Here is a 15,738-nt window from a genome sequence, read left to right as displayed (position 1 = left end):
AAGTAATATCTCTCTGACTATAAACATTATTAACCCTCCGGTAGTCGCGCCCTACTCAATCACACGAGCAGTCGCGAGTTGTATTTTTTACAACATCCAATTTTCCAAGTGTTATGTACTCTGTTTACTGTCAAAACATGTTAATTAATTGTATAATTTTATTATTTTTCCATCTTCTTGGATTATTTTACGCCTATGAACATTTGGATGATTACCATTTCATATCCCAATAAGGTACATCAAGCAAAGCCATCAATTCTGCGTATTGGTTCGTTTACAGTCCCCGTATACAGTCTTTCCCTATCTTAATGCACAGTGCGACTTATGCACTGTCGCGACTAAATGGCACCTAAAGACTGAACCATTGCTCGGTTGATACTGCAACTCAGTGGAGTGATGGGGGAAAAGTTTCGGAATGCATAGGTGACTCATTCACTGACACCATCCCATTCAATAGTTTTGTACAGCAAAAAAACTGACACTGTTGTACTTTTCACAACAGCGCAACTGCCGAAAGGTTAAGAAAGTATGACAAATGTAATAGTTTGGGTTTAAAGTATTCAAGCATTAACAAGTCACCTGAAGTGAAACTCATCACTTGATATTAATGTGACAGCTGCAAAATAATTGATAATTTTTTAAATCTCAATTTATTCAAATTTAATTTTACAAGAGTTTAAAATAAGTAAACCACTTACCTAGGATCATCCCTATAGTCAACATCCTCCCTATAGTAGTAGTCATCTCGATAAGGCCTCGGACTTCTCCGTCTTCTGTCTCTGTCGGTTTCTCCTCGATCCCTATCTCTGTCTCTATCCCTCCTATGATCTCTATAATCGTGTCTATCTCTGTGATCGTATTCATCATCGCTTCTGTACTCAGGAGAATGATCGTAGCTGGAAAAAATATAGTATCTTATTAGATTATAGTGTAAATAGATATTTTACCATCAAAATTAGCTTTTTGGCGGGGGCTATTCTTGAAAATGGCACTAAGATGTTGAAACATGTTGTGGATAAAAGTTTTTAATAGAGGGTACTTGGATTTTTATTTCCTGATAGATATTTTACCATTACAAAGTACTAATATCTTTCAATTGTTTTATGTGTAAATATTATTGTATGTAAATATGTTTGAATAGCTTATGCTTGTAAACTACATCAGTAGAAAGTCAACATTTTCTTTCTTGTATTGTGCCTATTGTTGTATTAACTCCTCCTCTAAACACGGAATTGTTTCATATTAGAGGAGTAATTTTCAGGGGGAATATATTGTAAAATGTACTTTCTGAAAATAAAATTAATTTGAAATGAATGAAATCTAAATATGGGACAGGAATATTGAAGGGTTCGCCTGTTTTTCCCCTTTTCCAATATCATTTTTATGATAAGAGATTCTGTACAAATTGATAAATAAATCAATAAATGAATAATCACAACTGAGTTTCCGATATAACAATACTTTGATTAATCAGTGAATTGTAGTAAATTGAAAATAGATACGGTAACTGATGAGATTTAAATGAAAATTTATATTGAATGTGGATGAAATTAGAAAATTTTGATTCAGAAAGGTTGGATGGAACAATTCAAAAATAACGAACTTAAGGCTGATATTAACTAATTACATTTCAATAAGATTACTTGAAGAATTTATTACTAATATGAAAAAGCGATATTAGTAATATAGTTATTGCATTGATATCATTATAGAATGAACTTTTATAATGTGATATAAAATATGATTGACTAAAATGATCATACGAAATATAATTACCACACATGACACCATCACCTAGCAAAACCGATTTTTAGTGAACAAGCAAACACTATGCAAAATATGCGAGTGCTTTAACAGAATGAGTACATGTCACCAATTCTATGAAGGCGAGTTAAAAAGAGAGTATATAGAATAATATGAGATCAAAGTAGGTCGAGTTTTGTTTATAATGTTATCTTTCAGAACTTGAAACAAGTTTATAGATGTAACAAACTACATTTTATTCAGCATCACTGGATTTGAAGACTCAAACCCTAATTAGAATCTAATCTATCATATGAAATCTAACTTTTTACATGAATTGCAAGGCATTCAGAAATAATTATTCTCTACAATTTGAGAAGTTAGGGGGGGGGGAAGATAATTGATGAATTGAATAAGTAAATTTGATGTATTTTTTTTGTGTAGTTGAGAAGTTGATATTGTGGTAATTATTCATATTGAATGAAAAAGACTAAGAAATTGTCAAAAACCACAGATTTATTGATATTTAGAAAGACCGGTTTCGTTTATTACACCATTGTCAAACTCTAATAAACTGATAAGTTGTGTGTTGCAGTTTGTCAGAGATTGACAATGTTGTAATAACCGAACCGGTCTTTCTAAATATCAATAAATATGTGGTTTTTTGACAATTTCTTAGTCTTTTTCAATCAATTATTATTTTTTATTTCTATTCTACATTTTATTTCTAGTCTATTCTATTCAATTCTGGGGGTATTTGGGGCACATAGTTTTCAATATTTCACCGTCTATTCTATTCAATGTAGGGAAAATCGGTGTACATTCCACCGCCTCTAGTGTGACTACCTGTGCCGATCATCTCCGCGCCGCTGACCGCGATGCTTGTGACGGGAATTGCCGCCTCCGACCGAAGGCGGTGCCGCCCCCACGGCCTTGGGACTGCCGCCCCCGCTGTCCCAGTGCCGGTCCCAGTAGTCGTGGTAGTGATGGTGGCGCTCTCTGTCGCTGGCACAGTCGCGACTGTCGCGATCGTCGCTGTAGCTGCTGCAAGCACAGGCACACACACGCCTCGCGTCACACACAAGCTCAAGCTCAAGCATAAAGCGGTGCACTGTTCACATGCCACCACAGCACTACACTAGATTTCAATTTAGCAGTGGACAAATATCATTATGTAGGCCTATAGCATGAAATCGTTAGTATCTACTTTTTTTGGTACGGGCTACATGTAAAAATTAGAAAAAATCAAAGTACCCAATTTTCAAATCTATTTTATTACTCACGACATGTTTCGAAATATAATGACATTTTCACTTACTTGGAAATTACATTATGGGCCGGTTTCCGAGCTCGGGATCTACAAGTTCTGGACTTACAGAGTCCAGGACTAAAATAAGCTTTCGGGTTTAAATCAACTTTCTGAGTCACGGGTTTATGTTCTAAACTCCGGGGTCTATTAAGTTCTCGACTTATAAGTCCAGGACTTCAACGCAGTAAACATGAGGGAAATTCTCAATATTTTGCTGTTGTATTGTTGGCATTAGGCCTATAGCAAAACAGCTGATTGCAGCGGGATAATTCAAATGCTCCCCAAACTATTTTGTAACAATAATTATTTTGTGAAAATACGTTTCGATTTCTTTGTATGGTTTAGGTCTATAGCCTAAATTCAAAGCAAACCTAACCTTCTGAAACATGAATAAAAAAATAAACATTTCATCTTAGGTTATGCTATTATTTATCATTGATTTTGGAATGAAAATTTTAGTATGCTGCCTATTGAGTTGGAAAACGTATTTGTTTTGAAAAAAATACTGGAATAATAATTCATTATTGTTATATTATTATCAATAATATGTTGAATACGGCATTGATTAATAATATTCAGATTGGGAGATAAAATTCCAAGGCAATCCTTGAATTATTTTTCTTGAACATTTTATGTTATGTCACAGTCGTAAAATGAGGTTAGTTTTTTACGCATAATATTATGAAGAACTTTATCCAAAATAAACTTGCAAACTATAAATCATGAATTTAGATGGACTATTTCAAATAATTTAGGTATTCCATGACATTTATTTGGCTATTCATCTACTCCAAAACAATAACTGAATTGTGTTTGATCGGTTAAGTCTAGAGCTTAAATTAAAACCCTATCCCAGTCGAGAGTTTAAAATCACGCTGTTTTAAGTTCTGGACTTGACTATTTTTGATAAATCCTTGACTCGGGAAGAGACGAGAATCTAACTCAAGTCCTGGACTTATATGCCCTTCACTCAGAAAGCGAAATTATAAACTCCAGGGTTTATTTGAGTCCTCGACTACGTTAACGCTCTGACTCGGAAAGCCAATTTTCAGACTCCAGAGTTTAAAACCAGTTAAAGTCTAGAACTTAGCTAAATCCCGAACTCGGAAACCGTCCCTATATGTCAAAACATTTCGTGAGAGTTGTCGTGAAGTTGAAAAAATGGTAGACCTACTTACGATTTTTTTCAATTTTCACATGATACTCTTAGTTATAAACATTTGGTATTTAATTTAAATTTAAATTCCTACAGAGAAGTTGAAAGTTATCACAATGGACAAACATCAGCTTGTAGTAAAAGGCTGGTCTCTAACGGTAAGACAGCATTTTTTGAGGCTAGGTTTCTGTATCTTCGATTTTTTATTGTTTATTCTTTCTTCACTGCTCTATTTGAATCAAATTCTTTTTTTTTTCATTATAATTTGCAATTTTCCAGTGGTTTATTTATTGTTATTGGTTGTCTATTTCAAGTTAGAAGCCTCTCGCTGATGACAAGACATGCATGATGAATATGAGTGTGTGTGCATGATAAACATGCATCCTACCGTTAGTGGCCAGCCTAACACAACATATAACTATTAGTGCAGTCATATTATGTGATCATGTTTTTTAAATAATTTGATAGATATGATAAGATGACAATGAACATTCATACAAGAAGTACAGAGTGGCCCAAAAGTCACTGAACTTCATGGATAATGTCTTTTGAGCCACTCTATATTTATATAAATTCCTTATTTCATGAAGCAAAAGTTTTCGATAGAGACTTCAAGTTAACCTACCATTTCTATGAGCACAGTTTCAGATTCTATCAAGAGTTCACCACTAAAATAACTAGTGGTTCTGTGAACAGTAGACTTCACGCAGTATTCTCATCCACAAGTACCTGATTGAGACTATAGACCTTATGGAAATACAGCAATAGACTGGCTTCTCCACACATCTGTGTAATCAGTTGTCAGCTGATTCATGATGAATAATTCTATAGTCTGATTTTTACTCTTATATTGGCTTATGAAGGAGGCTCCTTTTTCCTTTTATATTATCCTTGAAATGCAAAATTTCCAAAAACCTTGTATATACGTCAACGCGCAATTAAAAAAAGAACATACCTGTCAAATTTCATGAAGATCTATTAACGCGTATCGCCGTAAATGCGCAACATATAAACATTCAAACATTTAAACATTAAGGGCAGTTTGCACAGTCAAAGGTTCAACTGAATTTAATCAGCTGGTGGCTTAAACTCAAAATGAAACACATTATAACAAACGAGACTTGATACGGATTTAATCCAGTTTAAAATGAAATTGAGTTTAAACTGGCACTGTGCAAACGGCTCTAAGATAAATGCCAAACCGTCGACTTGAATCTTAGACCTCACTTCACTCGGTCAAAAACGATGAGCCCTTCTTGTCAATGAATTTCTACTCTCGAAAATCTTGGCAGGATGTGTTGCAAGTTGAGCTTTAGTTTCGGATTAACCCTGTTGTTTGTTCGCTCTCATTCATAATTATTCTACTATTCGTAATATCATAAACTTAATTATTTGAAAGAGATAGGGTGAAATAGTCTACTACGAGCTTATAGAATGAATGAATGAACGGACGGTTATGTCGTATTTATGAACAAAGTGCATATGAAACAAAGCAAAGCGTTAACAACATTCAGTTCTTGAATTAATAAAATAGAACCTTCAGCTGTAAACCCACATACATATTCCTCACTCAATACAAATCAACTAGTCCCCCGGAACTTGGAACAGCTTTGAGAGTTTGTCTTTCATGACTGTCTTGTAGTCAATGTCAAGACAATGGGCCATATGAATAAAGTTGAGCACTTGCTTATACTTCTAAAATATGGAGCATTTGCTTCATTTTCTATGAATAAACGTGAGCAAAACCTTTTGCTCAAGCTCATCAAAAAAATAGTTTGAGCATTTGCTCAAAAGTAAAAGCTTTTGCTCAAAATTGTATGAATAAACTAGAGCATTTGCTCAACTTTTGAAGCAAATGCTTCAAAAAAGGTGAGTCTACTCTGGATCAGCTTTTCACCTTTTGCTCATAGTAAAATGGCTCAACTAATTCGTGTGAGTAAGAGGAAACTATACCAGACACGATCACAACCACTAGTTTAAAACTATAAAACTCTTTTTAGATTCAACCATGAAATATATCACCATTATTCCTGCAAAAGGATAAATACGAAAGATACCTATCCGATATAAAGATAACCATCACAGAATAGGAAATAGGCATTTAAAAAGATGAGAGTGTAGACGATTATAAGAAGGCTATTGATATTATAAGATATGCTAAAGATTATTATAGAGGTGACATTTTTCACGCTATTATTTCAAAGTTCTAAACTCAACTAACCTAGAACTCAATTCATAAATAGAAAACAGAGCAGACGACGCAAACACAAGCCCTAACTTGCATATTTAGCGCTTACGTGAGCTATAAAAACAAAGTAAGGCCACAAAGGCGAATCAGCTGATGAAAAATCTTTAAAATACGTGAGCATTTGCTCCAGAATTCAGGAGCATAAGGTAAGAGTATAAGGTAAAGCTTATTCATATAGAAATGAGCAAATGCTTATGCTTCTACCTGATGATCATGAGCAAAACTTTATGCTCCATGCTTTTGCTCATGAGCATTTGCTCTGGTTTTATTCATATGGGCCATTCTTCATGTCAATGTCAAGACAATCTTAATGTAGAAACAATCTTATTGTCATGGCAATCTAAGGGCCGGTTTCCGAGCTCGGGATTTAGCTAAGTTCTAGACTTTAAACAGCAAAAATTTGCTTTCCGAAACGGGGCGTAGTGGCAGTCCACGTTTAAATTCAATTTTAAAAGACTAGAGGATTGAACAAAAAATAAAATAAAGGGAAAATAGTGTGAAGTTTCAGCTATTTTGAATTATTTAAGAATGTTTCATTTCGTCAAGAAAAACGTTTCCAATTATTGAAATGAGAAAATAAAGATTATCATAAAAACTACGACTACGCCCCGTTTCGGAAAGCCAATTTTCTGACTCCATCTGTTCAAAGTCCAGAAGTTAGCTAAATCCCGAGCTCGGAAACCGGCCCTTAATGTAGAAACAATCTTAATGTCAAGACAATGTATTTCAATACGAAGCAATAAATGTTAAGGAAGACATAATGAAGACATTAGTTACTTGAAACAATACAATTAAACCTAATCAAACTGCAACCCACACACGAATTGTGCCGAAAACAAATCAACTTTGACCCCCAAAACACTTCAAGGTGTGACAAGACAAAGCATTATCAACAGACTTTCAAAAGCATTGTAAAAATCTCTGAGAGTGAATGAACTTCAAACCCCCAAAACCGAAAACACTTCTGATAAAAGAGCTACTCACTCTCTCCTTGGCCGGGACTTCCTGGATCGGTTCCCTCTATATTCAGAGTCCGAATACTCTGTATCTCTGTCTTTCTCACGGTCCTCGGCATCTGTATCCTTGTCCCTCGACCGATCGACATCCTTTTCCTTTCCTACAAAATTAAATAGAATATTACAGTTGTGCTGTGGTACTTTACCATAGTGAAAAACACAAATTGAATAAAATACACAAACATAAAATGTAAGTGGTTGATAATTTGTTTTTCATTAAAATGAACATATAAATAAAGCTTGGAATCATTAATGGAACACTAGAATATTGTCTAATAATATCACCAAATTATTGAAAAGTTTCATACATGTTTCAACTACTATGGTGTCATCTTCAGTGTCAGACAATATTCCAGTGTTACACTGCGAATACATATCTCACTAAAAGCAGTATTAGAAATTTAAATCAATGTTTAATTACTCTTTGTGTATAAATATATTGTATCATTTTTCTGTAGCGATGTGACGTTAGTGATTTGATTTGTCACTTTCAAACATCATTTTTATTTTGTGAACTTTGGCCATTTCTTTTCAGAAAAGCCCGTCTTTTGAATTTGTTGTTGATCCAGTGCCACATATATTTATGTAAATGTGTGCCCAGATCCATTCTGGCAATTTGCAAAATCATATGACAGTTCATTGAGCTACTTTTATAAAACTTTTCGACCAACTTTTCCATTTGGGTGCAAACTGCATGAAAGTGGGTGAAATGACATTGTAAACGCTAACTTACAATAGAGATCTAGTCACCTTGAGCAGTAAAAAATATAATAAAAGTAGCTGAAACTTCCTTATTTTTTGGTATTTTCGAAAATCTGACATTTGGAGGGCTGGATCCAAATCCGGTATCAGAATCTTTTTATCTTCATTTATAAGAAAGCTAGAATTATAGAGAAAAATATATGATCAACCAATTGCGAAATACGAAACCGCAACAACACTTGTTTTACGGCACAGTGGTTTGGCGCAAGGAACTGCTGAGTTGAAAATATGTTGTAGACCGTTCCCATTTCTACAAATTCCCGTAATTCGATATCTACTCATATTGCTGCGTTGGTAAACGAGGCTTGAACATTGAAAATGAAATTCGATTTGATTTGTGATCATGTGAGATTGTAAATCAAGTATCTATTAGTCCAGTCAAATGGTCGTTTTTCAGGAAACAGCCCCGAAAGAGTTTTTCTCGACGGTTCTATACGTATATTTTGGGGCTCTAAATTCGAATCGAAATTTGCTGACACATAATTGTTCTTTCATCATTACTAGGAAAATATTCAAGTTGTATAGGGTGAAAGTGGTGAGTTTGCATAGTTCAAAAACCCTTGAATAATACCCCTTTTTTTGAAAATTCGTAGCTCTAGAACCAAAAATAGTAGAGTCCTGCGCGACAACTAAATTTATTGGAAATTTTATTCTCTTTAATTTTGTTGAGAATGATTGTTCTTGAGAAACTCAAGGTTTTCGAGATTGAATGGAAAAATTGAAAGAAGTCCAAAATTATAGGGGGTTTTGGGGGTGAAGCCGCCCTCTGGCGTGTCAGCAAATTTTAGATTCGAGTTTAGCGCCCCAAAATACATATAGAACCGTCGAGGAAAATTCTTTCGGGGCTGGTTCCTGATAAACGAGCATTTGACTGGACTGTCCAAGATTCAAAATACGAGAAAATATCAATATGGATGGGTTTGATCACTACCTCCTCTGTTTACGGAGGTAGTGGTTTGATATTGATTGATACTTTGTACAGTTAGTGTAGAATGTGACATAATCAACTGACCTCTGAGCTCGCCGACGACCATACGATGAAAGCCGGGGGGCGGCGGTCCACTGGGGCCCCCCGTGCCACTTGCGGGGGCATCTGCCTCGTCACCACTGAGGGCCCCCTCATCCTCCTCATCTTCACCCCCTGTCGAGTTGTTGTGGCCCAACACGAAGCGCTGCATGCCTCCGCGAGACGATGCATCTCCCGGTGCAGTGTTAGGACTGCAAAACACAACGAGATTTGATGCATTAATTAATGATTCTCTAAAATTAAAAATGAGTATCATTTGTTCTCCCCAAGATACTCGAATAATTGAACTATAGTGAGATTTCATTCATTAATGAATGGTTCACTCAAATCAAAAATTGAGTATCATTTGTGATCCCCAATGTACTGGAATAATTGAACTATAGTGAGGTCCACGTTATAATGGCAGTGTTTGATTAGCAATGGTATTGCTATCCTTGTCTATCATTCAACAAAACGGATAGCGCTATCTCTTTCTCGCTTTGCTCTGTTGTCATATTGTCTTTTAACAATGTGGAATTAATAATCAATTAACAAAATATTTCATCTTAATTATGAAAATTTATTCATTATGAAATATTGAAAAATATAATTTCTTGCTTAATAAAACATAATTGGTTATTTTAAACTAGAATGAACAGTTAATATTACATCAATAAACCTGTATCAGCTACCGTCTATGGAAGGCATTGACAAGACAGAGGATCGGCAACGTTGTTCTCCTATCTTTCTCCACTGTTATTATAACGTGGACCTCACTATAGTGTTGAGGATTGATGTCAATAATTTATTACAAATTGTATTTGTTCAATTCATTACAAAATATCAGGTAACCTCGTGCTCCGCAAAGGGCTAATTAAAAACTTGACCTACTGAAATCATGAATAATTTAAAACAGGCCTATAACCATCCTCGGTACGGTAAATAAAGTAAATTAATTTATGGTAAATAAGTATAATTAACCCCGTGCCCCGCAAAGGTCTAATTAAAAGCTTGACCTACTGAAATCATGAATAATTTAAAACAGGCCTATAACCATCCTCGGTACGGTAATAAAGTAAATTAATTTATGGTAAATAAGTATAATTAACCCCGTGCCCCGCAAAGGTCTAATTAAAAGCTTGACCTACTGAAATCATGAATAATTTAAAACAGGCCTATAACCATCCTCGGTACGGTAAATTAAGTAAATTAATTTATGGTAAATAAGTATAATTAACCCCGTGCCCCGCAAAGGTCTAATAAAAGCTTGACCTACTGAAATCATGAATAATTTAAAACAGGCCTATAACCATCCTCGGTACGGTAAATAAAGTAAATTAATTTATGGTAAATAAGTATAATTAACCCCGTGCCCCGCAAAGGTCTAATTAAAAGCTTGACCTACTGAAATCATGAATAATTTAAAACAGGCCTATAACCATCCTCGGTACGGTAAATTAAGTAAATTAATTTATGGTAAATAAGTATAATTAACCCCGTGCCCCGCAAAGGTCTAATTAAAAGCTTGACCTACTGAAATCATGAATAATTTAAAACAGGCCTATAACCATCCTCGGTACGGTAAATAAAGTAAATTAATTTTGGAAAGAAAAACTTGGAAAAACAAAAAAAAATATTTTTAGCCTTTGCACAGCCTCAAGTATAATTAACCCCGTGCTCTGCAAAGGTCTAATTAAAAACTTGACCTACTGAAGTCTTGAATCTTTTAAAACAGGGCTATAACCATCCTCGGTATGGTAAATAAAGTTAATTAATTTATGTTAATTAAGTACGGTAAATTACTACGATAAACGATATGCAATATTTCAAGTTAATCAGTCCAGTATTATTATTTAGCGTATGACAAATAGACAATAAATATATAGTTCATGAGTCTCAAATGCCTGGACATACACTGTATATTTCCAATTTATTTGAGATGTTGTGTAGTTTTCGGTCAGGAGAACATAAGTTTGTCTGACCGCCATTATTTGCTAGTCCATTTGGCGTTACCTAATGTGCACCATGGAGGCGAACTAGCATTACACATAATTAAGTTAAAAATCCGATTGCTGGAACAAGAAGAAGGTTAAAACTCAATTTTCAAAGAAATAAAACATTTTCGAAATCATCTTCACCAATCAGTCCAGTAGTTCAGATGTGTTGATGCGTCATTCATGAATTTCCTATCCCATACATAAGCCATAATGAGCCATGTATAAGCCATTTCTCTCCTTTATTATAGAATATAGATAGTACAGTATAGGCTATATATGTCAAGGTGTAAAGTTTTATTTATTTATTTATTTATTTAATTACAATATGGGCGCATACAGGGCAAGCCCCAAAAATTGCTCCCCAATCAAAACAATAGAAAATACATCAATTTCTTAAAAATATATATTTTAACACAATAAATAAAATATACTCCTGAAAATAATAAAAATAACAAAAAGCAAACTACAAAACTGAATAAAGTTATAAAACTAAGCGTGATAAACTAAAAAAAAAAAAAAAAAAAAAAAAAAAAAAAAAAAAAAAATTAACTAATAAACTAAAAACTAATAAAATAAAATAAAATAAAAATGATAATCAAAATCTGAATAATATAATGCGAATTTAGATAAAATTAATTGAAAAAAAGAGATGCAAAAATAAAATCATTACTAATAAGAGGAAATTTATATAAATTTTATGAGAGATGAAGATGCTGATGATGATGATGATGATGCTGGAGATGATTCTGACAATGAAGATGATGATGATGACTATGGAGACCAGGGTGAAGAGAAAAGAAGATTCAAAAAAAAAAGATAATAACCTACATAGAATTACCGGCGGAAAGATGGTGGGTATAGGGCTGCACAAGCTTTCTTGAACTGCAAAGTTGACAAATGAAATGGATCAAGATGAGCTCCACAAAGATTAAAAAGACACATCATTGTCATAAGTTAATACCAGAAACATTTCATAACACTGAGCTCTATCTTCAGAGTGACTATTTTTTTTAATTTTAGATTTTTTTTAGAAAAACTTCATTATTCACTCACCCAGTATTGGTCGCATTGGTACCAGCATCACTATCCTGTCCATCACCGGGCGTCTGTTGTTCAGCCGCCCCCTGCCTCCCTACCCTCACGCGTCTGCCGCCTTCCTCACCCTCACCACCGCCTCCATCCACCTCACCTCTCGACCCGGGGGGCGGAGCTTGGCTCCTGGAGGCGGAACCAGCTGCAGGTGGCACTTGGCCCCTGGAGGCGGCCCCAGCTGCAGGCGGCACTTGGCCCCTGGAGGCAGCACCAGCTGCCGGGGGCCCTTGACTCCTGTTGGGGGCAGTTACTGGGTTGGAGGACATCTCATCGTCACTCGGCTGTCCGGGAACTAGCCGCTGGCCCAGGGGCGGAGGTTGCTCGTCTCCCTGCCCTGCTACTAGGCGGACCTCGTTCATGTCCCCTGAAACCACACAGAAAATATAATAATAATAATAATAATAATATTTCTTTATTCAACACAGCAAATGTGAACATTATACAGTTGAATATCGTCACAAGCAGCAATACAAATACATATTACAAAATGTCAACAATTCTTAAAACTCTAGACTACACAGTATTTAGCCTACTTTTAATTATAAACTAGTCAAGACATAAAACTGTTAATTCTTCCAAGCTATACACCGCCTTGGAAATGAGAAGAGTGTACAAATCTCTCTTGAATTTTTTAATGTCAGACAAGGTTTGCAATTCAGGGGGTAATTTATTATGTAACTTTGCTCCTAGATAGGTTGGTAGTTTCTCATAGATTTTCAATCTGTGTTGTTGTATGGCTAGTCTATTTTTCCCCCTTGTGTTGTAGTTATGTGAATCAGCCTGTGTTTTGAATGTGGAAATGTTTCTATGTATGAAAATCAAGAGTTATATATGTAAACTGATGGGAGTGTTAGAATTTTCAAGTCTACAAAAGCATCTCTACACGAATCATTGAAACTGAGGCCAGCCAGGTAACGTATTGCTCTTTTTTGAAGCCTGAATATTTTTTGGAAGTGTATATTAGCACAACCACCCCACAACTCTATACCATATGACACATGTGAATAAAATAAGGCAAAATAAACCATTTTTGAGACTGATACGGGCACTAATCTCACCATATTTCTCAAAACAAACAGCCCCTTACTCACAGAATTAATTAGTTTTTCAATGTGCAAATCCCATAAAAATTTTGAATCTATCTCTAGACCAAGTAAATTAACAGAGTCTGTATTTTCTACAGGATCACAGCCAATGTATAATTTAGGTTCTATATGATTTTGTCTGAGGCTGAAATCTATGAGTCGACTTTTCTTTGAATTTACTGAGAGGGAAATAGAATTAAAATATTGAGCTAAACTGTTAGATAGTAGGTTACATTTTTTCTCAAGTTCTTCTAAATTGCAATCGGAAAAAATTAAGGAGGTGTCATCTGCATATAATGTAAGTTTATTTTGTGGAACTGCAAGAGAAATATCATTTATGTACAGAATAAAGAGAAGAGGTCCCAAAATAGATCCTTGAGGCACTCCTGATGTCATTTTAACTAGATCTGATGATGCAATACCATGACGATCACTATGGATGGAAACAAACTGGTAACGATCAGTTAGATACGACTCCACCAATTTATTTTCTTTACCGCATATCCCTAGACTTACTAACTTCTTCAGAAGTAGCTTGTGATTCATGCAGTCGAAAGCTTTGGAAAGATCAATCATGACACCTGTTGTGTAGTTACCGCCTTCTAGATCGTGTATCACACCTTCAAAAAATTCTATAAGAGCGGTACTAGTCGACCTATCCTTTACAAAGCCATGTTGATGTGGAGATATAAGATCATGTTCCTTCAAGTATGCTACAAGTCTTATGAGAATAATTGTTTCAAATACTTTCGAGAGAGCTGTCAATATTGATATGGGTCTATAATTGTTTATGTCAAATTTGTCACCATTCTTGAAAAGTGGAAGAACTTTTGCTATTTTTAAAAGATCCGGGAAAATTCCATATTCAAACATAGAATTAATTATGCAAACCAGTGGATAAACTATTGCTCTCCTGCAATGCTTTAAAATCTTAATAGAAACATCATCATAACCTACACTAGATTTTGACTTCAGATTTTTTATTATTTCCAATATTTCACCTTCATGGGTGGGATGTAAAACAAATTTATTTGGTGATGTTTCTGAGTTATTATCTTCGAGTTCTTCACCTGATAACTCATGAGATCCCTTTAAGACAGCACCAGCTCTTTCAGCCACGGATGCGAAAAATGTATTGAATGTAGAAGCAATCTCTAGATGGTCAGTGATGTGTTTATTTTCAATATTGAGTGCTATGTGTACATTATTTCTATTGCAATCTTTCCCTCTAAATTGATTTATTAGCTTCCAACTTGATTTAGATTTGTTTGTTGCATACTTTATTTTGTTGCCATAGAATTCTTTCTTTGCATCTACTACTAATCGGTCATAGTGTTTTTTGACTTTGTTTATAAGTGAAGTGTCAAAATTAGCAACTGATTGTGCCCTACATGTTGCGATTTTAAGTAGAATTCTTGTTTGTTCAATTTCTTTTGTAATCCAGTTTTGTTTCAAGTTTTTAGTTTTTTACAATGTTTTGGTTACTAAGGGACAATGCATATTATAGAAATGAAGGAAAATATTATAAAAAATCTTATACTTCAAATTAGTATCTTTTACATTGACATAGCTGAAATTCCAGTCTACATCTGCCAGAGATGCCTCCAAACTGTTCATATTATCCGTACTGCAATTCCGAAAAGTAATAGTGTCATTGTGAGAGATTTTTGTTTGTGAGAACGTTGACCCAATGACACTTCTATGGATTGAGCGGTGTGGTCGGAAAGCCATGAATGTATTACATCTACTTTTATGTTTGTTAATGTATCACTGGTAATTATGTTATCTATTGCCGTTCTACTATGAGTTGTTATCCTGGTTGGAACCTTAATGTTATAATTTAAACTAAATTGACTCATTATGCTGAAGAAAGCCTTACGTTGAGGGGAGTCTGACAAAAAATCAGCATTGAAATCACCCACGCAAATAAATCTGATACCAATGTTTTCCAATAATATCTCCATGACATTGGTAAAATTTTTAAAGAACAAGTTTAAATCACCATTTGGTGGCCGGTAGACACCCAGAAGAATGTGTGTTTGCTTGTTTAAATTGAATCTACAACAGGCTAGTTCAATGCAACCCTCTATACAATATTGATTAACATTAACTTTAAAAATTTCTAATGGTTGCTGATCAACACAATGTATTCCACTATAATATATACAAACACCTCCCATATTCTTATTTACTCTACAATAACTGTCAATAAGTCGCATACTATTCACGTTGGTACAATCTATCTCGCTATCTCTTAGACCATGCTCAGTTAAAATAAGAAAATCTGGCTTCTCTGAGTCAATGAATATTTCTAACCTATCTAA

General features: G+C 34.7%; 1 protein-coding gene across 10 annotated transcripts in view; it reads right to left on the bottom strand.

Annotated features, from left to right (window-relative positions):
- LOC111056919 (protein transport protein Sec16A) overlaps positions 1-15,738 on the bottom strand; it is a 78,150-nt gene that overhangs the window by 48,163 nt on the left and 14,249 nt on the right. For 9 of the 10 annotated variants that reach the window (XM_039433643.1, XM_039433642.1, XM_039433644.1 and 6 more), the window contains exons 6-10: positions 12,291-12,693; positions 9,247-9,452; positions 7,441-7,573; positions 2,590-2,787; positions 699-896 (exon numbers count right to left, since the gene is read on the bottom strand). In XM_039433643.1, coding sequence (XP_039289577.1) covers positions 699-896; positions 2,590-2,787; positions 7,441-7,573; positions 9,247-9,452; positions 12,291-12,693 — 1,138 coding nt within the window. The remainder of the gene's footprint in view (positions 1-698; positions 897-2,589; positions 2,788-7,440; positions 7,574-9,246; positions 9,453-12,290; positions 12,694-15,738) is intronic. The other variant, XM_039433645.1, reaches the window with a different exon arrangement.

This window comes from Nilaparvata lugens, chromosome 7 (assembly GCF_014356525.2).
Source record: "Nilaparvata lugens isolate BPH chromosome 7, ASM1435652v1, whole genome shotgun sequence".
Lineage (NCBI taxonomy): Eukaryota > Metazoa > Arthropoda > Insecta > Hemiptera > Delphacidae > Nilaparvata > Nilaparvata lugens.
Note: the sequence above shows the minus strand (reverse complement) of the source record. Positions and strands in the feature narration are given on the sequence as shown.